Raw genomic sequence first — 27,538 nt, forward strand, 5'->3', positions numbered from 1 at the left:
TTTTGGTTTTATTATTATTGTTTTATTTCCATTCGTTCTAAAGGTGTAGACGTTATGTGGATTGGTAGCCATACTACTTCATAATATATATTTTTTTACATCTTTAAATAATTACAGCTTGTTCAGTTGGTTGGTTTCCCTCTCCCCCTTACGAATCAGTGTCTGTTTCTGTGGGATTTCCTCAGCTGACACGGGAATCTTCAAACTTAATGCATGAGAAAAGAACAAACAACCAACCAAAACCGACAAACAAAACCAAACACCACCCCTGGCACAGTCACAGCTTCAGTCATGTTAACTGTTGTCATATTCAGTTACATTAAGAGTTGTTGATTGGTTTCAAAGCTCCCTTACGATGCTCTTGAGCTCCTCCTGATCGGAGGAGGTTTAATCAGCCCATGTAATTGCAAGTGAAATATGGATCTCTTTGGATTAACTTATGAAACAAAAACGGATGCAATTCAAGATATTGCACTTTCACAAGGAGGAAAGACATTTAAAATGATAAATGACCTTTTCACCCCTTTCTCTCTCTCCATCCCAGTTCTCATCTTGCCATGGAGCCATAGCAATGGTCTGGTTTGCCACAACCCAGATATGTGCTGCAAACCCTCAGGCATCCCAGTTTACGTGTGTGATTAATGGTGAGCTTTAAGGGAACAACTTCTGCAAATACATTGGTAGATGTGCTCAAGTGTTTTGCAGGACCAGGCACTTTGCTCTTACTCTTCAGGGAAGAGATGGTTCTCAGCTCTGTCCTTTTTTTGTGTGTACAAATACACAAATTCAGGCCTATCACTGTGTGTGGCTGATGCTAGAAGGGACCTCTGGAAGTCATCTGGCTGGTGGTCCTCAGCTGGACTTCCAGACATGCTGCAATGGAACAAATTATAGCAATAATAATAGCAACAATTGTTTTGCTATATTAAGTCTCTGATAATTGTGTTTTATTTCATTAACAAAGCAAGTTCTCCGTGCCTCTCCTATCGTTTGAAGGAAAGCAAAGCTCAAATGTAACCCCAAATTTAAGGGGTTGCCCCACAGCTAGGTTGAGCTGAACCTCTTGGTAGGACTGTCATTCTCATGTCCTGTAAGTATCCCTTCATGCATCACTTCTGGTGTTGGCATGCTTTGTTGGCAATGTGAGGCACATCTGAGCTTCAACTACTTGTAAAAGCAGTGGCAGGAGAGCTCATTTCTACTATGAAAGGGCCGAGAGGCTCATGAAAGCAGACGTCTTGTTATCAGGATTCCTGTAAATGCTCCTCACTGAGTTTCAGTGTTCAATTTATAAGGCTGTGTGGGAAGCAGAAAACCAGTTAGCCAAATTCTATCGTTTAGGTAACCTAAGAGAATGTGAGCCAGGGAACCACCAGACTTACATCTCGCAGGGTTTTTCTGCTTGGCATGGCAAACAGATTCCTTTATGGCACTTAAGAGTGTGTTTTAAGGGCAGGAGAGAACTTCAGCCGGGGATTTTGGCTTTGAGGGCAATACAAGGAACGCAGTAAAAGGGCAAGGCAGAAAAAGCCTTTGGGAGCATAAGCACAGAGGGAGAAATGCTGTGCTTTTGGTCTGGACCTTTGTTCCTCTCCAGGAGGCTGCCTGCTTCTCTCTTCCTCAGGCTGTTCAGGGTAGTTTTAAGCATCTGAAATGTGTGCAGAAGCCAAGAGGCATCTCTGGGGTGTGTTCTTCTCTGCCACAGACAAGATCACAGCTGCATCCCAAGAGATCTTGGCTGCTGAGTGCAAAGCAATGCAGTACAAGGAGGAGGCTGACTAATGACCTGTGTGCTCTTGGAGAAACACCTTTGTTTTTTCTTTCACCCCAAATTCATGTTCTTAGGTGCTGTTTCTGGCCTCTTCTCTGCAGGCTGCTGGGCTTCAGCAGAATCACAGGATTTCATGGTAATGTTTTATTCATGTTTCGTTGAACAGCTCTTCCTTGTCTGTAGTTAATAAACTAATGAGGTTAGACCTTACATTAGCTCTGAAGGACAGAGTGCAAATTCTGTGGTTATCTTGCAAGTGGCAGATGGAAAAACTTTCCAGATCAGGAGTTTCATTCCCATAAGCCAGCTGAAAGGCACTCCTTGTCAATGGGAGGACCACACTTCTTATGGGGAAGCTCAGTGAGGAGCCTCAAGGTGCAAACACCATCCAGACATGGCATCACTGCCATGGTGTCTTTCTCCAGGTACTGCAGAGTCTCTGTCACCTCTACAAACCCCTGCAAATCTGAGTTCTGAGCAGAGCGCAGGGGTTGTGGAGGGGTCCAGCTCTCTACTGTGCTCCATTTCAACTCTCTGTCACAACCAGTCCAGTTGAATCCTTCTCCTTAAAGAAACTTTTCAACCATGAGGAGGAAAATAGAGAGTTAAACACAGATAATACAGGGTCGTGGTTTTGCTTCAACCATGTCTGTGGCTTTCCTCTTCACCAAGCCACGTATCTTGGTATTTTGTCAGAAACTCTCTTTGTGGGAATGGTGAAGTGTGAGTGTAAGATGGAGGGTGGCACCTTACATCCTTCAGCATATTTTGTGGGGATGCACCATCCCTCTTCTGGTATCACCTGGTTCCATAGTCAAGTTCTGGATGCAGGGAGGAAAAGAAGGAGCTGGGAAGGCAAGAAGAAGGGTAACGGAGTTTGGGAGCAGACAGAAACAAGGCTGGAGAATCTTGTAGGATGAGGTCTCCCAGAAATTCTCTACCTGTACAGGCAAAGCTGTCCCTCCTTGGAAACGCTGATGGAAGCATGCTGGCAAGCATCTGTGGAAGCATTCAGACTGCACAGAGGAGCTGTAGCGTATGCGCTGCTGGATTTTGTTAAGCACATGTTAGACAAAGAGCAACTAAAGGTAGGTTAGGTTGAACTGATCCCTTTTGGACAAGGGAACGAGTCTGTGGCCTCTTAGCATCACTTCCAACTCAATTTTCCAGAATTTTCTGGTTGCTAAGAGGCTTATGGTTAGGTAAACACATGAGTTTTGTTTAATACTTGTGTATGAATGGAGTTAAGCTTCTCTTGCAGGCAAGCAAGTCTATGCACATGCTTAGTAAAGAGAATGGCCTCTGCCTGCATCCATTAGAGGCTGAGGACTTTTCTTGTTGTGAAAGGTGAAATCCTTAAGGCATGGAAAATGATCATGAGCATAGGGGAACAGTGGGCACTCAGAGTGCAGTGAGAAATAAATGACAATCAGATTTCATCAGTGACAATGAAGACAACAGAAAAGCATGCGAAAAAAATTAACTGTCTCAAAAGCAACAGCACAGCAGTGTTAAAGAGCAAACTTTCACTTGCTGTGCTCTACAATAATCTCTAAGCCTGGCTTGTAGCTATTTGTAAGGGAAAAGCCCAACAGTTTCCTCCAGGATTTGATGACCAAGGTGGGTTTCCTCTACCCGCTTCCAGAAAGTTTCTCCTTCCAATATCCCCCTTTGACTTCAGACAGACTTTCTCCAGGCTCAGCCTTTTAGAAACACAGTCCCTTGATTTTGTAGTGATAAATAGGAAAGGAGTTACTATTAAATACAGACATTCATTAGGTTTTCAGACCACCTAAGGAAATGAAGGCAATGCTCTAGATGCATGAGCTGAGCATGAGGATGTGGGTCTCTTTTTTTTTCTCTGCCCTAGATCATATCAAATCCATTAAAGCCACCACAGCGTGTCTGTTCAACAAACTGTTCTGAAACTGGCTCCATTTGGTGGAAGATCACTGAAATGGGGTAACGACGATGGCATTCCCTCTGGTCAGGAAACACATGGATGATGACAGGAGAAAAAGATGTGTCTGTGCCACCATTGTCTAAGTCTCAAATGGCAAATGTTTTTAAATAGACAACCCCCCACAAAAAAATATGTTCATCTTTGTGTTTCTGGCTATTTCTTAGAAGGTGGTGGCAATCAAATAAAAGGCAACTTGTTTGAAGGGAGGAAAAGGGTTTCAAATCCATTAGTTACTTTGAGATTTGCGTCTTCTTGGCTTGTTTTGTAAGAGCTCTCCTACACTTCACGTAAGTCCTCTTTACCTCTTTGTTGGAACTTCTCACCACGGCAGGAGAGCAGGGGAGGAGGGAAACAACATGGACATGATTATTACGTGGCATCTTCTTCACCTCTCCAGTGGATCAGCCTCAAGTCTATGGGTGGAAGACCAGTTTATGCAGTTATGATGTCCCCATGGTTTTCAGCTAAGACCAGGCTGTTCCAGGAGTCCTGTTTGGAGCTGGTTTGTGGTGACTGGCTGATGGCTGACTGGTAAGCCTGCGGGGAAAGCTTCAGGGCTGAAATTGCAGGATGAATTGAAGATCCATGTCCAGACATGGCAGAGACTGAGAATGCCTGCAGAAGAAGAAAAACCTGGTAAAAAAACAAGCTTCAAATAATAGAGGAGCCCTTCATGTGGAGTAGTAACATGTCTGAGGATTTGCCATAGATTGTAGCTTATGCGTGATGCTTTGGGCAGACTCTCCTTCTTTTTCTAGACCCTGCCTTTTACCAGTATTGGATAGGGGACAAATTGTTCTGAGTGCCACAAGCAATCATTTTACCACCCAAGGCTTGAGGATTCATTGGCCCTGGGTGTTCCTAGTTCACAAATGCCCTCCCGTGGACTGCAGGAGAAACAACCTTGCTGCAAAGGGCTGCAGGTACAGGGTCAGTCCAGCCCAATGACACACCATTTTCTCCATGGTTGTTTCTTTTTAAACACTGCTGTTCCTCATACGAACCCGAGAGGAGAGCAACTATCATTTATCACTTCTGTTCTTTCAGTTCTGCTACACTGCAGGGCATCCTTAGCCAAGGTGTAATTATTAAACCCACAGAGGCTCACAGAGATCAGCTTGCAGACCTGGGTGTTGCTCAGCAGGACACTCACCACGTGTGGATGCAGTGCTGTTCCTAAGACATCTAGTGGTGGATAGGGTGCAGAGCACCCACTGTACCCTACAGCTGTGCCATCCTGCTGCCTGGATTTACCTTTGCAGGGACGGGGTTAGATTAGGGCTATGTGACTACATTTCTCAATGCACATCCAACCAGTGCAGATAAACTAGAGTCCTGCTGCCAAGCTTTTCTTGCTCAGGACAACTCAAGTCCTACAAAGAGAATGGATATTTTATTGTGATGTGACTTATGCAGCTGCCCAGCTGGAAGAAATCTCATGTTTTCAACAGGGCTGCTACAAATTTTGGCCATTCAGAACTTCTGCATATCATTGAGCATCCACACTGTGCCGTAAACATGGTGACAAGAAGGTGCATTTTTTGCCCCATCCCATATTTCCTACTATGAACTTCATTGAAAAGAGGCAACCTCTTGCTATAGAGGTTTTTAAGATGTTCTTCTCCCCTTATCTACCTCTCTCAGTTCCATCTCTGTCCCACCGCCTTCTGTACCTGAGAAATTGGGCTGGGGTGCCCATAATGAGATGAGAGCCCTGGTTCTGTTTTTATGGGGCGCATTTCCTCAGTGGTCGTGGCACTGCTGCTGCTACTCGTGGAGCTCGTGGTCGGGGTAAGACTCTCACTGCTGGATGGACCTGTGGGAAAGCAGATGGTAAATTGGGCTTTTCCCAAGGGCCTTTCACTTCAAAGCACTCAAAGTTACTGAAGGTTAAAAACAAAAAAGTAGCAGAAAGGCCTTTGTTACTGCTGAAAGACATGCCAACGTTCCCCAGTTTTTGAAGAATCAGCCCATTTTGTCATTGGGTGTCTGAATCATACAGCATAAATCCAAGTGGCCAGAAACACGATTGCACGTGTGTACACACACAGTTGGCTCTCCTTTTTATGCTTACCTGCTGGCGTCTTTGTTTTGTTAAGGTTCTTCGGCTTACGCTTCCGTGTCTGAATGCCCTCTTTTCTCATTGCTAATGGCCTTGGAACCTGTCAACCCAGATATACAAGTGCATTGGTTTCTGTACATCCATACAGTCACCTACGACACGACTCCAGCTCTACCTCATCAGCTCCACAAAACCCGGCTGATTTAATTGAAAGCAACAACAAAATGGAGCCCAAAGCCACTGGTCAGCATTGCTGTATGGACAGATATGTCAAAGCTACAAAGTGTGCTTCTGAATGGGAATAGATGGGCTTTTTTACAGCACAGATATTGAGTGATTTTTTACTTTCCTGTTGAGCTTGGAGATGAAGATGTCTTTCTGGCCAATACCTATTTATGGAAAGCTACCCAATCTGTATGGGGAAATCTCCCTTAGGAACTGATCCCACTGAGCTCGCCAACCACACAGTCAGAAACATACTGGGATTTATAGAAAGAATTTGTTGGGTTAAGTGGCTTCCTCTCATCTATCTTGTCTTCCAGCTTTGGCCTCTCTCTCATGAACGCACTTTCATCTGAAGCAGGAAAACCTTGAAAGCATGGAATTGAATAAAAAAACCCTAGCAGTAGCAATGGGAATCAGAATGGGACTCTATCTCTGCCACTTGGGGTCCGTTGCCACTGACTGGTGGGAGAAGGGCTGGAGGTTTGCATCCTGAAGTTCTGCTTGCCTTGGACTCCAGCAGGACTATTCTAGATACATCAGACACTCCCTGTATGCACAAAGTCCCCACTGGCAGGCATTTCACTAAAGGGCTTTTAGGTAGGGAAGAATCTGGGCCTAATTTGTGGGTCACCTTTGTGCTCTGGGCACCCTCCCCGTAAGAGTAAAAAGGAATAAAGGTTTTACCCCATGGAGCTTCATGTAGAGCCCACAGGCGTTACAGACGGGCTCTCCCTCGGCGTTTCTGCGCCAGAGTGTGGTTGTGGTCGTGTGGCAGTTGGCACAAGAGAGGCCAACGCGACGGGAAGCCGACTGTGAGAGAAAATAGAGGGAAAGAAACACGTCAGCCCTCCGGCAGCATCTCAGATCCCAGCGAGTTTGCTCCAAGTCACAGAATCATAGAATACCCAGTGCTGGAAGGGCAGCACCTACAAGGAACATCCAGTCCAACTCGCCACCAGCTTGGCTCAGCCCATGGCTGGAAGGGCTTTTCACCAGAGGGCGCTGGGTGGCCGTGGCTGTGCTCAAACCACAAGTGTCATTTTAGGCACTTGCAGGGAATGGCTGGGTTTGAGCAGAGTCAGCTTTGTGCTACGTGGAGTGCAGAGCAGGCTTAGGATGAAGCCACATGGAAGATGAGTCTGTGAGGGAAGGCTTGCTGGCTCCTTGCTGCCTGGGGGCCATGACAACCCTGTGTCTCTGGGGCACAGATGCAGAGCCCTTCCCAAAACTCCCCTCCAAAGCAGGCTGGGATGGGCAGAATATCAACACCAAGATATTCCCATTCCCCATGAATGTCCCATCCCGACCCCATAGCCTTTGGGATGATCACCTGCCCCAGAAGCTCTGCTTTAGCTTGTCCAATTATGACAGCAAACAGGGTGTCTAGAAAAGATGTCTGACCACCATGAAGTGAGAGCACAATTAGTTTGAACAGTACAATATCTTAGATCAATATCTCATCAAATATAATGTAATTTTGCTGAGTTTGGAAATCTGGACCAAACCCACCTACGTTAGGCACATAGAGACCATGGAATGGAAATATGCCTGACATCACCACCTAGCTGTCACCTGTTTATCACGGAATCATTTGAGTTGGAAGGGACCCTTCAAGGCCATCCATCCCACTCCCTGCACTGAACAGGGACACCCACAGCTCACAGTGCTCACAGCCCATCCAGCCTGACCTTGGCTGTCTCCATCCTTGCACACAGCCTTACCCCGCATACGCCGTGTGCTGCTGACTTACCAGCCTCCTCTGAGGTTTGAACAAGGGCCGGTTGATGCCGTTCATCTTGTGGTAGAGCCCACAGGCGTTGCAGAGGTAGTGCCCTGTGCCATCTCTCCTCCAGAGCGGGGTGGACATGGCCCCACAGTTGACACATTCTCGCCCCTCTGAATAGTCATCAAAAAATTCTGCTGCCATGATGGGAGAGAAAGGAAAATGTTTGGTTAGTTAAGCAACTGTATGTGATTTTTTTTTTGCTCTGGTTCTCAATATTTGAACCCAGCAGTGATGCTCAAAGAAATCACCAGCAATCAGAGTTTATAAAGTGCAAGAAACAGCTTTCCTTCCACAGGAAAGCCAACAAAATTATTGGGAAGAGAAACCCCTTTCCCTGTCATAGTGTTGGCTGGAAGGCTTCTGTGGCAGCAGGGATGTGCTGGGACACGGATACAAGGAGACAGAAATAGAAACCTTCCCTTCTGCTCTGACGTTATCCAATTTTCAAAACTGGACATAGCCAGGGCAAACAGATTGGGGCAGGCAAACGGCTGTGTTTACAGTCCAGACAAATTGCCTGTGACTATGGAAAAACACAAGCCTGGACTCACAGAGCAGAATTGCCCAGGCATCCCTCATTGGGCAGAGAGAATCTTGTCTGTGCTCCCGACAGCTCTGCTCCTTACTCAGCCCCTTTGCAGAATTGCTGTAGAGAGCCAAGGAAAAGAGATGTTCTCATGCCTTTGCCCTATTGGTGCGAGAAGCAGCTCCTAAACAGAGGTGTCACAGATTTGGATGCAAATCTCTATCCTGGTGCACTCACTCACCACAGTCCAGGTTCACCCTCCACCGTGGCTCAGCTGTGGCTGTGACATGATGGTAAGGTGATTTTCCAAGGCTGAGGCAGCCCCATCCTTCTGGCTGCATCCCATCCTTGTCATCTGCAGGCTGCTGCAGAGCTCAGGGCACCTCGATAATGTCACCACTTGGGGAGACAGCTCACCCTCATGTACAAAGCCCTCTAGAAGCCAAGAACTCAATCAGCCCAACACACTTCACCTAATGAAATACAAGCACAGAATGTAGCTACATCTAGTTGGCAAGGCCCTTGAAAATGCGTATTGCTGCTGCTGATCCCACTTGAAGAATATCAGCTGTTGAGATCAGGCTGGGGAGGGTATTTATTCTGGAAAATGGAGTTACAAACCCATTCCTGCCTCTGGATTTCCCATCCACCCAGACACAGTAACCAAGGCATGCACATGTTCTGCTATCAGCAGCAGAAAGGAAGGCTAGATAAGAAATTAATTGGAGAGAAGAAGAAAAGAACAAATAGCAACAAAAGGCTCCATCACTTGGTGTAGACTGGGAGTAAACCAGGCTTCTGAAAAAGCATGGTTCCCAATATACTGCATCACAAAGGAGACTTTTGGAGGATGGCAAAAGCTTTGCACTGAGACCTGTAAGCACCACAGACCAGAATAGCATTAACTCACAGCATGCTGGTACCAACACTGCTATACACTGTGCTTGCCCCCCTGCTGCCTGTACAAGAATCTCAGCTTTCTGCTGGAAGTCAGTTCCCCAAACAGCAAACCAACAGAACTGGATTTCTTGCAGATCTATGTCTCGGTCGCATGTGGATTCTCTGCCATCTAGTGAGGGTTACATTCAAACACCAGCCATGTTTTCTCCTGCTCTATGAACTTTTTTTGGAAAATCAGGAGAAAACTATATGTCTATATGGAATCACAGAATGGCCTGGGTTGAAAAGGCCCACAGTGCTCATCCAGTTCCAACCCCTGCTGTTTGCAGGTCGCCAACCAGCAGCCCAGGCTGCCCAAAGCCACATCCAGCCTGGCCTTGAATGCCTGCAGGGATGGGGCATCCACAGCCTCCTTGGGCAACCAAAGGATTAAAAAATGGCTGAGGTGGGAGTGGTAACCAGGCATGGAAAAGGATTCATAGGAGCTTAGTTTTCACTAGAGAACCAGGCTAAAAATGGCAAGAGATTACACTATGTGGCAATGGGGAAACGCTAGAAGGCAGGAAATGGGTATACCTAAAGAACTCAGGAACCAGAAGTGAAGGAACCCAGTATCTTCTCAGCCTCTTCTGGAAACCTCATTACCTTTGAGCAATGCTGGTGTTTTAGGAAAGATGGGAATCCCTCCAGCTGTTTTTTGTACATGTGGACTCAGTGGTGCTACAACCATAATGCCTCACTTTGCCCTTTAAAATCATCACTGAGTCACAGCCAAAATCCAGATCAAACAAACTTCCTTTAAAAAGAGGAGGAATTGGAAGAGCTGGTCAGGAAGGAACTCATTTCCTTGAAAAATCTCAAGAAAGGAAAACATTTCACCATTTTTTTTTTCATCTTACAAAATTTCTGAGGTTTTGCATTAATCATTTCCCCCTCTTCCCAAAAAAAGCGACTTTATTTTCAGAGTGATTTTCATCTTGTGAGAAAATCCTTCCCTCTTTAAAACTAGGTCAGCGAGAGTCATTGACACAATCCAGGGAGAACTGGGCATCGCAGGGGTAGTCCAAAGACAACAGTTCAAACCCTTGGCTGATTTCAGTTGTGCCCTTGAATAAGAATTACAAAATGTCATCTTTCTTGGAGAATTTTATGCTAGAAAACCAAAATCTGAGTTTTTAATCTAAGCAAGAAAAAGGCAGAAACTTTGGAAATGTCAAGAGCTGGACTAGCCCTTGGTTAGGATAGTGCAAATATGGTTTTCCACTCTCAGCTGCAGACAAAGGCGAGCCTTGTGAAACACTAATAAATAGGAATAACCAGAGATGGAGAAGGAGCAGACTTTGTTCCCAGGTCACGCTGAGGTTCCATGCAATGGGTGGCTCTCCTTAATGACAGCCTCATGGGGAGATAGCAGCAGGGTGCGTCCCCTGCATGCACCACCCAGCGCTGAGTCACAACATGACATCTGTGGAGTGCATTAAAGCCATTCTTAGAGTCGTGTCAGGCCTCCTTGACTTCAACAAGTCTCACCTGGAAGAGAAACAGCCCCTCTTTCTTCAAGGCGTGCTCGATGATGGCAAGTTCCTCTCAGCAGGGATGTTCTCTAGAAGGATGTGTCTTGGAAACTACTCAAGATTGGCTCAGAGAAGACAATGCAGTCTTAGTGAGCACCTTTCGGTGAATAAAAGGGTAACACGTTTTGGCACCAATGGAGAAAAGGCAAGAAACTAGATTGCTCCCTAAAAGAGGTGCTCTAATTTCACAGCATCACTAAATTCAGGGCTGAAGTTGTGAAGGGGAGTCTTCTGAACTGGCCCTATGTGTGGGTCTGTAAAATAATAAGATGACTTACCAGCAGTAACCCACGCAGTTTGACGTGGCCAGACATCCAAGACACAGGAAACCCAAACACTCAAAACAGCTGCTCATTTTTGAAGGTTTCGGCAATGGTCTTTGCCTGCCTTCCTCCCTCAGGGGCATAACTGGGATGAAGAACCCCTTCCCATGCATGGGTTATTGTGAGAACAGCATCACTGCAACTAGGCCATTCCTAGTGCTCTGGAGCCATCTTCATAGGTTTCTTTTGGACCCTCTAATAGTTTTATGTCCTTCTTATATTGTGGTGTTCAAATCTGCACCCAGTTTGGGGCATGCTTGCTGATTGCTTCATTTGCCCTTTGTGGTAAATAACAGGGCTTAAGGCACAGCAGACTGGAGGCTCCTCATGAGAAGCAGCAATGTGTTTTCTTGGCTGCTGTGCTGGGGCTGGAGCTCTAAATCCTGGCATTATGAGATCCCCTGACACTTATTCGTTCCCTCACCTTGTACTAGCAGCCGAGAAAGGAAACGTTTATTCAGGCAGCAAATTGCCTGAACGGCTCCCAGAGGGACCTGAACAATGGAATGGAAGGAAAGGCTCCCCCAGTTGCACTCAGGGCAACGATTTCCGTTTCGTGGTGCAGGAGCCACTGCCTGATAATGGAGATTTATGGGCCCGTCCGGTGACTTCTATAATAGCCTTTCTGCTAGGAGGTCCTCCTCGAAAGATTGAGTCCCCCTCCCAAAGCCAAGTATGGAGCAGGGTTAAGGAAAGGATAACATTTGCCAGTTGGGCTAGGAGAGAAACAGTCCTGTGTTGGAACAGCCTCCCTTGCCACGTGTGCTCGAAAGTCTCGTTGTTCCTCTTTGAAGGCTCAGCTCCCAGAGTGACTTTGCCCAACCCTTATCTTAGATTATATCGGTCTTGTGATCATTTGGGCCTTTTTTTATGGGTTGGATCCCTAAGCCTGGTGTTGGCTAATGCTAAAGGCTTTCTATTTTAATGCTTTGTCAAACCCTGCCCCTAGTCCATGAAGGAGCTGCTCGCATGAGAGCAGATCACAGAACCATGCTAAATGAGCCAGCTTGAGTGGGTGGGTTTGGTCCTGGCCGGGTCCCAGTCACCAGCTTACAACAGATCTTCTTCCCCTTACACCTACTGCTTATGAAGGCTGCAAGGTCCCCAGGGCAGGAAATGTCAATTGCGTATTGCACAACAGTCTCCTAATCTTGGGTGACGTCTTGAGCACGCTAATGGCAGAAATACTTTCCACAATGGGACATTTTGTCCCTAACGAGCTGGGAGCAACTCTTTAAGTGGGGCAGTGAGGGCTATTGGGGAAAAAGCATTCATGCATATGGCCCTTAGTCACTGGGAGTGGTTCTTTACATCCACCGCCAGGTCCACAGAGAGCAACCAGTGAGGATAATGCAGGGCTAGAGGAGAAAGCAGATCAGAGATGCTAGGCAGCCCACATCTACAGCCAGCATGGCTGGGGCATGACAGCATCTCCTTCCACGGAGGACACAGCCTGCTTGAAATCTGAGTAGTTCTGCCTTCCTAGGCAAGAGAATGAGATGCTCTCACACAACCAAGGAGATCAAGGGGAGGTTGCCCAAGGCTTGAGTCTGAAGAGAGCTTGCACATCCCTCACTGGGTCCTTTGACCATCTCTCCCAACCCCAACTCTGCCAGTGTACCCATCCCTAGGCCCAGACCTTCTGACTGTGAGGAAGGGCTTTTCTTTAACAACCTTAAATTTCACATCCTTGGAGAAATCACCTTCAGCAGGTGAACCCAAAGGAACAAAACAGTAGAAGCACCTCTGGTGGAGAGATTTTGACTCCTCCAGAACCAACAGCCAGTTTGTAAGTTTTTGCTCCCAAACCAGCCTCTAGAAGGAGACAAAGAGCCCTCCTTGCACACGTTTAGGTCAGACCTGCATGAGAAACAGCAACAAGGTCATCTCCCTTCTTCTGCCCTCCAGCCCCTTCCTGCCCTCAACCCCTCTCTGTTTGCTAGGGAGAAAGAGACTTCCATTAATATAGCACTGGAGTTTTGTTTACAGCTGGAGGGATATTTAATATCAACATTTCTCCCTGCAGAAGTGTCTTCTCAAGCCAGTGAAGCAACTCAGAAAAAGAGAAGCTGTCCTTCAAACACAGCCAGGCACTTAGAGGCTCTAAACAGAGCCTGAGAGCAGTTTTCTCTGCAGAGAAGCAGTTTCCTAAAACAATTTGTTATGATAAGAGGTGAGAGCCGCATTTCTGTGTATACAGAATCCCAAATGGACTCCTGGGGGCACTGGCAGCTGAGGCACAGGACATTGGGCACTCAGGCACGTGGACACACTGGGCTCTGAGAAGGTCCCACCAGAACCTTCTGATTCAAGGGACAGCCACAACAGCATGGTAGAGAGAGAAATGGGATTTACCATTCCTGTCTGTTCAGGATAATTTGTCCTGAATCCCAAAACAGTTTCCATCAAAAAAGTGACATTGTGGAAGTCCTTCCTGCAGTTTTACCCTTTTGGGGTCCTTTTAATCAGTGTTTTGCTGCAGCTGTTGGAGCTGAAAGTCACATCTCTTACATGGGTTGAGTCTCCCATGAATTGCACGGGACTCCAGGAGTTTAAGCTTTATGTGCTAAAGAAAACCACCAGAAACATCCTGCTCAGATCACAGCTGTTCAAACTGCTTCTTGTTCCAGTATTGTGTCTGAGCAGCGCCGGACTGGGAAGGAAAACAAAGCAGCAGAAAAACAAGGAGAGACAAAGGCAGAAGAAATAGGGAATGACTGTAAATGAAAGAGACCACATTTATGCCTGAAAGAGATCTGCAGCCAAGAGAAAGCTGTCGGTGAGTCTTTCCCTTTTCTATGGGGGCATCATCAGTTTGGCATGCAGATGGAGGAGAACAGAAAGCCTTTGTGCTTTATCAGCTAGTGGAGCTGAGCATGGTTCTGTAAAAACAGATTCTGCCCATTGGCTTTTTCTCCCCCTTCCTATTCTCTGTCTGATTCCCCTTTGGGAGGTTTGGGGCAAGATTTGCCCACTTACCCACTGTTTTAGAGACAAATGGGACCCAGATATGTGGTTGGCAGGGAGACAGCAGGACACTGCCTGCCTGAGAGTCCCCATCAGTGAGCCATACCCATCAGTGAGCCAGTTGCTGCTGGGAGTGCAGTTCCCCACTCACTTGTGATCTGTGTGAACAGCTGACATCATCCGCGTGGTTGCTGATCTGCAGAGAATGGTGGAAGGGGAGAACTCCCCGCCATGAACTGGCTGCTTAGACTAAGCAGCGTTACCCCTGCAAGCCCAAGGGCCCCACTCCATTGCATAGGAAGCTTTCTACCTACAATCTGGCTGAGCCACATGCCACTTCTGAGAAGGCAAACTGCATTTCCCCTCTGCCTTGTGAAACACCAGAGCGAGACTCTTCCTGCAGAACTGTTCCCAGGCCAAATGTTTCACGTCAAGGCAAAGGGAACATCGTGTCCCTCCTCTGCAAAGCTCCCTGCTCTGCCTGTGGTGAGCCAAGGTCTATGGCACAGAGCTTTGCCAATAGCCAAGCATATTCCTTTCCTTCGTGGATATGTTTTCCCCAGTTTGAAGGACAGTAGAGGTAGAGGCAGCCAAAGGACCAGCTGAAATCATGTGCTAGAGGGACATGAGGGGAAGGTTGGTCAAATCCTGTGCCTGGAGTTAGGTTCAGCCTTGGCTTTGCAATAAGCTTCCCTTGATCATGTCATCTCCCTGTGACACTGATCCTACTACTACCTACTGTGAAGGAACAAAGGCTCTTCCTTGCCCCACTGTGTGTCCACTGCAAGGGAGAGTGGAGAAAACTAAAGCACTGCTCCAGGAATGTCTCAGCACATGCTTTCAGAAAGAAGTAAGAGAGAAGTAAGAGGTGGTACTGGAGACAAGCTGGTTTCTTGGAAAAGCTCTCCACCATCACCAGGTCCCAAACCCTCAAGCCTAAATATCGTACCAGAGCTGCATGGGACACACACACGCTGAAGCACCATGGCTCAAACCTGAAAGACACACAGCCTGCTGTCCAGGAGAAAGATATGCAAACACTCCTGACGATGTAAGGTCCTGTGTCTGCACATGGGCTGGGGGTCCAGCAAACACTCCTTGTGCTACGTTAGAGTAAGGCCATCCTTTTCCCGTGTCCACTGACTATATGTCACATATAGATACTAGTGCACATACATGTGCAAGACGAAGGCTATTTTGATGACAGACAGGACACATGTTAGATCACAGCCACATCAGCACCCTACTTGAGCACAACAGAGGCAATAAGCAGACCCATTTGTTCCCCTCACCCATTCCTACCTGCTTACTCCTGCCCCATCAGCAGCTGCTGGCACCAACCAGGAACAAAACCATCCATCACATCCTGCAAAAAGCTTATCCCAAAAGGGCACAGCAAAAGCTCTTGTTGTTCAGAGAACTCACTGGCCGCCCCTTCAATGACAACTTGTGCTGATGGCAAAGGCATTCACAAGTGAGCTCCAAGGTCTGCTTTCTTTTGCTGGGATGCAGACCTGATCCCACCCACCAAGGTGACCTCCCCTTTCTTCATCCTACTTACAGTTCTTACACTTGTAAATATCTGGGGCTCTTTGATAAACAGGAGATTCCTCTGCTTATCGACTGTCCAAATATTTTTTAACAAATCTCAGATTAGCATGGAGAGCTCATGGATGGGGTTCTGTTTGGCAGCAGGGACCTGGAAATGGTCTTTCTCTCAGTAGACAAAGGAAAATCAGCCAGTGCTTTCCTCCTTGAAATACATCCCATCTCCAAATAAGAGCCTTAGCAGAGGCTTTACTTTACTGACTGCAGGGGAAAGGATGATGGTGGAAAAATGTAGAGCATCAGAGCCAAGGAAAACTTTGGATTTCTAATGCCTCTGGTTCATCTTCCAGCATGACACAGTCTTCATGTGCTTTTGGGTGCTGGAGCCCAACAGATCAAGCTGAAGGTCCTTAAACCACTGGAACCCAATGCCCTGTGGTCATGCATCTACTGCAGCATCTGTTTGATGGTAGCCATTTATCTGTCTATGGAAGTGACCTAAGTGGACTAAAGCCAGAGCCAGTTCTGGGGCCAGGAAACTGATGCTATTTAGGGCCATGACAAAGAAGTATTAGGGAGAAGTTATCTGGGTATATGCTGACAACAGGCAAACTCAGTATTGGGAGAAGACACATGGGACAAGCTGGGCATTAGGGTAAGAGTTTCATTAGGAGGTGAGTTGGGTACCCAGAGAGGTGAGAGCATTTTTACTCCTGAGCATTTCCATCAAGACAAAGCCAGAGCTAATGCAGATCACAGCCAATGAAGGTGGTGGCCCTCCTTTGGGCAGGTTGGGTTTGGACATCTCCAGGCATCCCTTGCAACCTGCAGTTCTGCCACGCTGCCATTCCAGATACTCATTATTTTAGATTTTGTTTGTACAGGGCGGTGCAGATCAGTCAGCACTTGGACTAGATGATCTTAAAGGTCTTTTCCAACCTTAATGATTCTACAGTTCTATGTAGGATATTTATCTGAGTCAATCTTGCTTGTAGGAATAAAACTAGCTGTATTATTATTATTGTATGTGTATTATATGTGCATGTTTGTATGTATGCACATACAAGCTTTATAGACATATCCATTCATACAGATATACTATATCCTACAGAATGCTGCTTTAGCCAAGCAGGGAGCATTGCTAATCAGTTCTCCTTGCTTTTGTTATTAGAATTATTATTCTATGGCTATACAGAACATAACTATATGTAGTATTAGATATATATACTACATATACACAAATATAATGCATACACACATATATAAATGCCTGTCTTACATGCTATAAAATACGTATATACCATGTGTAGTAATAGATGAACTACAGAGGCTATATATTGCTTGATATGTCAGAGCCCCATGGCAGTGTTAAATGTGATGTTTGTGTGCACACTGAGGCCCCTGCCCCATATTTTTAGCTCACTCATTTGGACTTCAGGGCTCGGAGCCCAGCTCATAGTCCCACTAGGGACATAGGACCCCCATAGGAAGACAGCCAGGCACAAGCAGAGCCTTTGTCTACAGTTCCTGGTGTTACACAGGACGGTGGATCTGTCTAATCCCTGTCCCTTCCCTTCTCCTGTTTGATGCCTTTCTGGATAGGAAGGCAGCTCAGAGCCAAGCGGGGCCGTGGACAGAGCGATTCTGTGATAAAGTATCTGCAGAGGTCAGCTCAGCGCTCAGAAAGCGCAGCCCAGGCAAGTACCCGACTTATCAGGGCATCATGCAACTTGCAGTTTTTTCTAACCCAATTGATTGGACTTTTTATCTAAAATAACAGGCATTATAAGATAGGCGAAAGTCGAGATAAGGACCAACATGGAGTAGTCTTGAATCAGATCAGCTTGGGGACAGGTTCAAACTCCCACACCTGCCCCGGAGGAATCAATGAAAGTTTCTTGGCGTCGTCCACTCGTTTTGAAATGCTGCTCGAGTGGAGCGAACTTTGAGACCGCGGCGTTTATTCTGTGATTATAATTAACCTGCTCACTTGTTGTTATTGATCGCGTGTGAAGGGAGGTGACAGAGTCTGACGGGGTGTTGGAAATAGAAATGGCTGCAGAGGGGGCGAGGGGCACGCAGCCTGCCCGTCCTCTGGGAGGGGACAAAAGGAAGGACTGACTAGAGAAAGCCGTGCAGAAAAACCTCAGTTGTGCCCAGAATTCAGGGCACGAAGGCACCCTGGGCAGCCAGATCTAGTGCCTGATTCAGTGGTTGGCAGCCCTGCCTGTGGCAGGGGGTTGGAACTGGACGATCCTTCCAACCCAAGCTATTCTATCCATGATTCTATGATCCTCCCAGCCCAGGAGACCACGAGGAGAAGAAACCCCCCAGCAGCTGCAGCACCCAGCATGTCCCAGCTCAGCAGCCTTCCCAGCAGCCAGCCCTGTGGCCAGCAAGCCCTTCCCAAACCCATTGCAGACACCTGGAGCCGAATGGGTGGCTCAGAGGAGCCCTGATGGCTGGGTCTCACTTCCTTGCTGCTTTTATTTACAGCCCCAGCACTTTGAGTCCTGAATGTTAAATGACGGAGGCTCCTTGGCTTACAAACCCAACAGCTTGGCTTGCAAACAAATGAATGCATTTTTTGTTTCTTCTGGAGTGTGAGCGCACAGGAATTAAGGTTTCCCAGCTTTCCTGTTGCCCCCAAATCTGCCTCTTCCCCTTCTTGCAAAAGCAGAGCCTCGTGCATAATCACAGAATCGTTTGAGCTGGAAGGGACCTTTAAAGGCCATCTGGTCCAACTCCCTGCAATGAACAGGGACACCTACAGCCATATAATAATAACACGGCTCTAGAAGATGGAGGCAGGATTCCTCCTGAGATGCTCCCAGCAGACACACACCTCATCCTCAGGGATTAGGAGCCATTTCCAGACAGGGCTTTTGTGATCCCAGATTCAGAAGCAGCCGGTACCAGGAGGGAAGAGCTCAGCCCCACGCAGCCCTGCTCCAGCTGCCTCTTCCCCACCAATGGAAAACTCACTTTCCCTGGCTTTCTATGAATTTTTTTTCCCCTCCTTCACAAACAAGCTGAATTTCCGATTCCTTCCCAAAGCTGTGGAGCCCAGCTGGCTCTGATAAGGGACTCACCAGCTTTACAGGTCATGAAAAATAAAAATAAACCAGAAAACCCCTTCATGCTGCACCATGCAAACCCTGCGGCCACTTTCCAAAAAGGAAAAAGAAAGTGCTGCTGGTTTATGGGGAGAAAAGCTTCAGGTCCCTGAGTTGTTTGCAATGGTCTGCACCTCTGCGCCAGCTCCCAGCCTCCTGCTTTCAGATGGGAATGCTTTCAACTCAGAGCAGGCAAGGTGTTGTGGTGGTGGTGTTTTGTTTTGTTTTCAGTTTTTAAAATGTTTGCATTCCAGATGCAAATCCAAAAGGAAATTTGGTGCTCGTGATGAGCACAACACACCTCCTGAGAGCAGGGTGGGAATACCTGGATGGAGCCAGTGGGGAAACTGAGGCACGGGGCAGCGCACAGAGGCTGAGCACTGGGGCAGGGTGCTCAGCTCACGACACTTTCCTTATTTCAGCAGCAGAAAGACACAGTTTTTGCCCCTCTTGAATCCTACAGGGGCTATGGGTGACCAGAGCCACCAAAGAGAATTATCCAAAACCATCACCGTGCAGGAAAACAGCCAGGAAAAAGAAATATCACTAAGCACATCTTAGCACACACAAAAAAAGAAATTAAAAAAAAAAAACCCTTTTCACTTCCAGTTGGTGCTGCCCCAAACTTGGCTTTAAAACCCAGGCGCTGCCAACAGCAGAAGGAAGGCTGAGCCGTTTCAGCGCCGATGATGGGGTCAGATCCCTGCTAGGCTCAGGAATCTCTGTCTGGGGGAGAGATCCCAACTCCTGCTTGTGCACAGAGAGAGAAATCCCAGCTGAGTGCATGGGTTGGCTTTGCTCGGGCACACGGGAAATGCTGCAAACACAGCCCAGCCGCCGGGACCTTTCCTCCGCGCTCTGCTTTCCCAAAGCAAAACCCCAAAAATCTGAAGACCCCCAGGAAAAAAAAACCATCCCTGCAGTCACCTCACAGGAGATCCTGCAAAGTGTGCACAGCGCAGGGATTTCCAGAAGAGCCCTCCGTTCACTCGTCCCCCATTGCAGGAGGCAATGACGATGGAATTATTTTCGGCCGCTGTCACGCACATGTGAGCACCCGCGTCTGAGGACCTCACTGCTCAGGAATGGCAGATAATTGGCTTTAATTTGTCATTATGGATGTATTTACAGCTCGGACCGGTCACCGTGACCGATCATGTGAGGACAGCTCGTGGAAGGTTGGAGGGGTTTAGTATTTCGCCGTGCTTCAGGACGGTAATAGGCAGCTCTGGGCAATGTTGGCCCAAGGGTTTGCTTTTTCCCTCACCCCCCCAAATGAGCAAACCCCCCTCCAGCAACATGTTGAAATTTGATTGTGTTATTTCACATCATTTGGGATGCAGAAGCACGTTCTCTCCTATTTCCCCGCTTATTTAAGCGGCGTTTCGCAGCCGCGTGCAAAAGGCGGATTTACACCTTCCTGCCAGACAGCCCGAAAGCAGCGGGAGCTCGGGACCCATCTGCAGGGGGAAGAGCTGAATATTCCCCATCCTCTGCATAACTACACACGTCCCTCACACCCAGCCAGCCGTCCTGACACAACTCGGCCTTCGGGTTTCGGCAGCACGGCCGCATTGCAAACATCGGCGCGTCTGCCTCTGCCCCCAGCAGCCCCACGAGCCCCATCTCTGCACCCCTTTTTGGTAAGCAAACGATACCAAAGGGCACGCCAGGCTTATAGATGTGGAAAGGAATCTGGGGACAAAATGTCCAAAAAAAGAGGTCTGCTTGCAGCTCTTTTCCCGATCCGCCCAAAGCTCGGCGGGTCTCAAGGAGCAAAAATTTCAATGCAGAGCCCTTTGCTAATGAAAAAGCATTGAAAGTTTGGAGTTTTATACTTGAACAAAGCTCTTAACTCTTGGTTTTGTGTGCTTGTATGCTGAAAATTGCATTTTTTCACATCCCTATTCTCACAGCCCCAACACTGCCGACCTCCAGGCACGGATCCCTGCTCACCTCTCAGTGCTCCTGCTGCTTTTTCACCTGGCTTGGGATTTATTGCTGGTCCGTGCATTGCTGCAAAGGAAAGATTTTTCCAAGCCAATGGTACCAAGCTCCCTAAACATCGCAACCATTGGGTTTTTCCATTCAAAAAAGAAAAAAAGGAAGGGATATTTCTCCATTTGAGAGAAGCAAAGAGCACCTCTGCCGGCCGAGCCAAGGCTGCTCCATCATCAGAAGAGCACAGGAGCAACTGAATCGGGTCCAATTCCCTCTGCTAAACACCCCCAGATAAACCCTCCTCTATTTCCAAGGATTTCATATTTTTCACCCCAAAACTGATGGAGATAAATGCGGAAAGAGGGAATGATGGGCTGTGCTCTGAGGAAATAAATCATTGCTTTTGTTACAGGGGTAAAAACACGCCTTGAAATTTGTTTTCAGAGGAGAAAAAAAATAATGAATCCTGGTTTGTTAAAGTGTTAGACTTGGAGACACCTCCCATTGCCTTCGATTCCTCTGCTTTGCAAATATATTTTACCCTGGAGGGTAAAGAAATTAATAGCACGCTCAAATCCTGCATCCCTATCCCTTAGTTGTTTGGTTTTGACATCAAGTCCCACACCGTGCTCTATGGCCGTGGTGACAATTGTGGAGGGCTGTGATTGATCAGTTTGCTCTTAGCGGTGATTTTTTTTTTGCAAAGGGGAAAGAAGTTGAGGGATAAAGCATCCCGGAATGCCTTCCTCAGCCCAAAGCCAAAGTGTTCAGAGCCGTGCCTTTGAGCAAAAGCCAAACCTCATCCTTCTCAGTGTTGCCCCGGGGCATCTGCGGGTAGGGCAGGGGGTGTCCGAAAGCAATGAGTCACTGGAAATGCTGGCCTGGGGATGCTACCAGGAAAAGCTCTTTGCATCCCTATGGGAAAGTGTTAAGATCTGGTTCCCAATCTCCCAACAGCACCGAAAAAACATTTTCCAACCGAGCACAGCGTCTGCTCGGGGCTTTGATCTTTGCAGTGCCTGGTCGGGGACTTGGCAAAAGATGGAATGAAATGCAAAGGGCCAGCAGCTGCCCTACGTATGGTTGTGATGCCATGATTCAACAATTCTATGATTCTGTGACTCTATGAGTCAATGATTCTATGATCCTACAATTCTACAGTTCTATGTTTCTATGACTCTACAATTCTACAGTTCAGTGATTCTGTGATCCTTTGACTGCAGTTCTACATTCCTATGATTCTACAACTCTACAGTTCAACAATTCAATGATTACACCGCTCCACAGTTCTACAATTCTTCGATTCTACAATTCTGTAATTTGGTGATTCAGTGGTTCTGCAATTCTGCAATTCTATGATCCCATGATAATTCTACAAAATGTCCCATGCCCTGAAGTCCTCCCAAGCACGGCAGCAAAATTCAGCCTCCTCTGGACGCTGGAGCAAAAAGTGAAGAAAAATCAAAAGAACAGCGAGAAGAAGAAATGGAGCAGCGAACAAACAAAAATCCCTTCTATTTTGCTTCCATTTTTCTTCTGTTTTGCAGAAGTTTGCACCGGCTGCAGTGAAAGAAACATAATGACACTGCGGTGAAATTGCAGTGGGATGGGGAAGCAGCATCTGTCCGCCGTCCCCTTGCTGCAAATCGCCTCGATCCACACTCGTCTCTGCCTGGCCAGGGGGAAGGAGCAAACCACCCTCCTGCACTGGCTTTAGGGTGGATTTCAGGTATTTTGGGGCAGTTGGGAGCAGCAGGAGGGGCTCCTGGAGGGGTACTGCCCATGTCCCATCCCACACCTGCAGCAAGTTCACGGCCTTGGGCTGCCAGCTCTGATCCTGCCTGCGGGGTAATGAAGTGCTCCCCAAACATACCTGCAGAAGCCCAGTTGGGGCATCGTGAGCACGCATCAGTTTTATTTTTCCCTATATTTATGTATGCTTCCCAGACTGCTGTTTGATACCACAGAGCTGCTATGGCCCCCCAGATCCTTCCTATTAGGGAAAAGCAAGAAAGCATTTCTTTTAGTATTGTTTTCTATCACCTTCGAGTACGGTTTCACTGAGCTTTTCCTGCAGCCCTGCTTATCAGTGGGAAATAAATGCCATTCCCAATTGCGTAGACTACATGTCTGAGTCTGCAATCCCAACTATGCGTGCGCTTGAGCTTCGTTAGAAATAATAATAACTAATATTATGGTATTGACAGACTGCTCTGCAATTAAAGCAGTCCTAGGGCGGCATTTTCCACTCAGCAAAATCACGGGAGGAAAATGAAAGTGCTGCAAGCACCGCTCGGTTTCACAGAGCCTTGCGCCAAGGGCAACGTTTCCACCCAGAGATTGTGCGGAGAAAGAAATATCCTAAGGAAAGGCCAAGGAAGGAGCTTGGACCCCAAGCTGCCCACCACAGAGCTGCCTTCCACGCCATCCCCGTTTCTGCCTGCACCCTGAATTTTGGGCAGCTTCGTGCCATCGGCGCGGTGCTGTGAGAGCTCGGCACAAAGCACGGGGAGGCCGCAGCCGCGGGGCAACAGCACAGAGCTCTGCTCAGCGCAGGGCTTGGAACCCCCAAATCACCTGAAAGTTGCCCGGTATTTCTGCAACTACACGTCTTCCTGTTGATCATTTCATTTTCTTAAGCGCTTTTTATGGCTCAGAAGTCATTCGTGACCGCTGCATAATGGCGGTATATTTTTTTCCCATGAGAAGAGATGCCACGGTGGTCAAATACAAATGCATAAATGATCCAATTCAGCAGCTCCTGGGTTTCCTGCACATCCACCATCGCACAGCTTCCCCACATCCCTTCCTCAATGGCCTCTATCCCTGCTCTGCTCCCCATTTTGAGCAATCTCTTAATGCTCAAAGAAACGCAAAAGGCATCGGCAAGGCCAAGCCTTTTGCCGACACCCGACTTTCACTTTGATAACACCTAAAAATAATGCAAAAGACTGAGAAAATCTCATGGGACAAGATGGGAAAAGTGGTCTCTAAAACGCACGTTAAAAAGTGCAATCCTGAAATTTATCAGCCGATGAATGCGAGCCGTTCGCCTTTCGTTTTGTTAAACCCAAAGCTAACAGCAATAGCTCCACAACGAGACCATGGGCAACAGAAGGAGATTTATAAGGGCAGTCCCTCGGCCCCACTCTTCTCTCCATTTCTCCTTTTATTCTATCCAAAATACAGCAGCAATATGTTAAGCCTTGTGGGGTGATTTCTTTGGTGTTAGGACGGGGCTGCTTATGGAGATTCGGGTGTTGGCCGCAGGCGGGGATCGGCTCAAGGGATCCCGGATGGGTTTTTGGCAATGGGGGCTCTGAAATTCAATTCTGGGGCACTCAGCTGCACTGAGCCACCTGGGGGGACCCCAAAATAGCAAAACCAGGTGCCAGCGGCTGTAAGAATGAAAGTGGATACGTTGCTTCACCTCTGTCATTTTTTTCCCAGCCCAGTTTTCCCAAAAACTACAAAGAGGACACAGCACAAAGCAGAGAGCTGAGATTCACATACTGAACTTCTCTCATGCATTCAGTCCCTAAATTTCCCCCTTCTGCACCAAAACCAAGCCCAGGAAGGGGCTGCCTGTGTGCTCCTGGTCCCAGAATGTTCACGGAGCTATTTGCAGAGCAAACCCTTCCATGGGAGCTCGGCACGTGATTTCTGGCCGCTCCAGGCCTACCTCCATTTAACTTTCACATTTTTTTCTTTTGGAATCGCATCCCTTGAGGACTTTTTGCAACGGTTGGGCTGCGTCCATCGCGGCACAACCTATGGGGAAGCCCAAAATTTTGCATCTCCAGCAGAGATGCATTCGAAACTCGCCAGAGAAAAGGATGCACGGATAAAGATTTGGGGAGCACACGGAGTGAAAGCCTCCCTTCTCCCTTCTCCTTTCTCCTTTCTTCCTTCTCCCTTCTCCCACCCCATCCCTGCCTCAGGGTGGTTTGCTCACCGATGTTGGCGTGCCGGGCGGCCGCGGGCGTCCCTCTGCTCTGCAGGTTGTGCAGCATGGGGCTGTCGAAGGGCGAAGAAGTCCAAGTGGTGGCCATTTCGGGGCTCACATACGCTGGGTAAGGGCTGGAGTAGGAGCTGCCGAAGCCCCGGCCGTATTGCTCCCTCCCGTTAGCAGAAAGGCTCAAGGAGCTGCTGTAAGCCGCCGCTGCATCCCGTGATGAGGTGGAGGGGATGGGAGTGCTGGTGGAGAAGGAGAAGCGAGGTGACACGGGCGGGTGGGAAGATCCGGGGTTGTATGCGGCGCTTTCAGCTCCAGGTTGAGTCCAGATGGAGTGGCTGGAGACGGGGCTGGCTTGCTGGGAAGAGCCGCTGCTGGGCAGGTAGGGCAGGCTGGGGAGCATGGAGGGGACCCTGGTGGTGGGCACGTAGACGGGGGACGCGGCGGCAGCGCCGTGCATGAAGCCACCTGCCCCTTCGTAGGACGGGGGGCCAGGGTTCGCCGCCATGGCTAAGCTCTGGTACATCTCGCAGCAGGGCCCCCCAAACCCCAGATGGGTCTCCGAGTGCAATCCAGAGCGATGGGGAGCCGGCGAACCACCCCGATTCCCTTCTCCAGTGCTGGAGGCGGATGGAGCGGTGTTGCGTGGGTCCAACCTCGCAGCCCTGACCGAACTGTGGCCGGTGATGGGATTTTGTCCTTCACCCACCCCTCCCCACCACCCACCTTCCCCACCTTCAGCAGGTCCCCAGCCAGCAGTCCCGGTCCCCTTTAGCTTCTGCTTGGCCTTAGCTTCTCCCACCGGGATCCATCCATCGGCTCCCCCCCCTCAACAGTGGGGCCGGGCTGCTTAAAACCCTCGGGCAGTCTCCTCCCCGTCCAACCTCCCCCCACCCCCCCACCCCGGCCCGTCCTACACCAGCACCGGGCGATGGGAAGGGGATGCAGGAGCCCACCTCGGGGCGATGTGGGGGGGGGTAAGGAGGTTAGAGCAGGGCCTAGGGCTGGGGGGGAGGTGAGATGGAGAAGTCAGGGAAGGGGGGAGCAGCCGGGAAAGGTGAGAGACAGAGAAGCCCTGGAGCAAAACCTTTGTCCCGCAGGTAGGGCCGGTGCTTTAAGCTGCTAATCGCCAACTCTCCCCCCCCCCCCCCCCCCCCCCCGGGGGGGGTGTTTGATGTGGGGAGGCTGAGAACTGCAGGGAGGGCTCTGGGGGGGAGCAGGTGGGAATTAAATTAAGCTTTTGCTTGGCCTCCAGCTGCCCTGCCCCACGTGTGGCCGTGTCACCCCACAGCCACGAGTGGGGGCTGAACGGTGCCTCTGCTTCAGTGGGGAGCAGCCCCCTGCCCAATTCCTCCTCCCACAGGGTTGCGGTGCTCTTTTCACACGAGGGAGACCCACTGGGGACGCCGAGGTTGGGCTGTAGGATGAAGCAGGCACTGCGTTCTGGTCCTTTGGTTTTGGGGGCAGAAAGCTCAGTTTCGGGACTCACCACTCACTGCTCGCGAAGGCGAAACCCCACCAAACGCCGCCGGAAGGGGAGCAAAGCAAAATGAGCTGCTGTTTTCTGTGCAGTGGATGGATCCTAGAAAACCCAGGGCCGTCTGGAGTGGAGAACTACGGCCAGAGAACCAACTCCTGGGACGGATTTGGGTTGAACCAGCAGATCCCCCAGGTTGAACCCCTTCTGCCGGGCTGAATTTAGCAGCAGGAGAGATAACCAGGAGATAAGGGCTGATACCCGGCAGGACAGCAGGAGACCGGCCGAGGGAAGGGGGAGAAGCTGGAGGCCGAGTCCTGCAGTGCTTCAGGAGCGGGTAAGGATGGCAGCGGGGTGGGGAAAAAAAGGGGGTTTAGGGGAGCTCTGCTTCATCCCAGAGTGCAGAGGGCGGATAGGATGCTGTGTTGCAGGCTTAGCATGAGCCCGGTTCCCACTGGGGTCTCCAAAGAGGAGCAGGATCCCACAGAGGGGTGGGAAAAGGAGTAAATTCCTGTCTTGTCAGCGATAATAATAATAATAATAATAATAATAATAATAGGACCCAAACCGAAATTGAGTCCGAAGAAACAATAGGAGGAAGTTATTGGGGGAGGCCGAGAGGAAGGGGCTCAATGAGGCTGCAGCGAGCGGGAGGAGAGGGGATGGGGAATGAGACCCACCTTAATGCTGGGGGCAGGAGGTGGTGGGGGGTCCGGGGGGGTCCCCTCGCTGTGTGGGGCAGCCCCTGTTGCGTGGGGCACCCCTCGTTCTCGGGGAGGCAGAGGGCAAAGGGATGCCGGGCTCCTGCTGCGCCGATGGGGTGCAGAGGGGTAATGGGGTTTTGTCCGCGTTCCCCCTACCCCAAAAAACCCAAACTTTTCCCCTCTCCCCAGTGTGGCCCAGCTCCCCAGTCCCACTCGCTGAGTGGTTTGCCCACATCACGTGGAAGTGGGCGGCGATGAGAGGAAAGAGGTGGTGGTGTTGGAAGGGTGTGTGTGTGTATATGTGTGTGTGTGTAGGGGGGGGGGGGGCGGGGTTGGTGCCTCTTGCACCATCAGCCGGGCACCAGGATTCATTGCCATGCCAAAAAAAAGGGGGAAAAAAAGGGGGGGAAGGGGAGGGGGGGGGGGGGGGGGAAGAATAAAATAATGAAATCAAAGCATGGAATGATTGCACGGCCAGGCAAAATCCAACCTTTCCATGCACCCAAATCAACCTTTCCATGCACCCAAATGGTGCCCACCTCGCAGAGGGGAGAAGGCTGGGGTACAGGGCAACCAGCACCTCAATCTGTTTTGGAATGACGCTGTTCCTTTGGGACAGTCAAAGGAATTTCTCCAAGCTGCTGCCCCAACGTCTGGCAGAGGCCACTGGATCTAAAGGTTTAGTGGGAGAATGTGGGGC

General features: G+C 49.0%; 1 protein-coding gene across 3 annotated transcripts; it reads right to left on the reverse strand.

Annotated features, from left to right (window-relative positions):
* On the reverse strand, window positions 1-25,485 carry GATA4 (GATA binding protein 4). 3 transcript variants are annotated; one of them, XM_042883500.1, is made up of 7 exons: window positions 25,393-25,485; window positions 24,658-24,899; window positions 7,772-7,941; window positions 6,706-6,831; window positions 5,809-5,896; window positions 5,408-5,550; window positions 1-4,349 (listed from the first exon to the last, which is right to left on the reverse strand). In XM_042883500.1, the coding sequence occupies exons 2-7, from the start codon at window positions 24,752-24,754 to the stop codon at window positions 4,167-4,169; spliced, it is 807 nt and encodes a 268-aa protein (XP_042739434.1). In that variant the 5' UTR covers window positions 24,755-24,899; window positions 25,393-25,485; the 3' UTR covers window positions 1-4,166. The 3 variants fall into 3 exon arrangements, with proteins under 3 accessions (XP_042739434.1, XP_042739433.1, XP_042739432.1); XM_042883499.1 differs by lacking the exon at window positions 25,393-25,485 and having other exon boundaries at window positions 7,772-7,938; window positions 24,658-25,373; XM_042883498.1 differs by lacking the exon at window positions 25,393-25,485 and having other exon boundaries at window positions 24,658-25,373.
* Between the last annotated feature and the right edge of the window lie 2,053 nt (window positions 25,486-27,538).

Source organism: Lagopus leucura, unplaced genomic scaffold, assembly GCF_019238085.1.
Source record: "Lagopus leucura isolate 7727_CA_CO unplaced genomic scaffold, USGS_WTPT01 Super-Scaffold_100038, whole genome shotgun sequence".
Classification (NCBI taxonomy): domain Eukaryota; kingdom Metazoa; phylum Chordata; class Aves; order Galliformes; family Phasianidae; genus Lagopus; species Lagopus leucura.

Bases quoted from the DNA above. Each gene is read 5' to 3' on its own strand.
- GATA4 (XM_042883498.1), bottom strand. From the start codon at position 25,183: ATGTACCAGAGCTTAGCCATGGCGGCGAACCCTGGCCCCCCGTCCTAC. The intron at 6,832-7,771 runs GTAAGTCAGCAG...TTTCTCTCACAG, and splicing joins TCAAACCTCAGAGGAGGCTG to TCGGCTTCCCGTCGCGTTGG. The intron at 4,350-5,407 runs GTACAGAAGGCG...CTTCTTCTGCAG, and splicing joins ACCCCAGCCCAATTTCTCAG to GCATTCTCAGTCTCTGCCAT.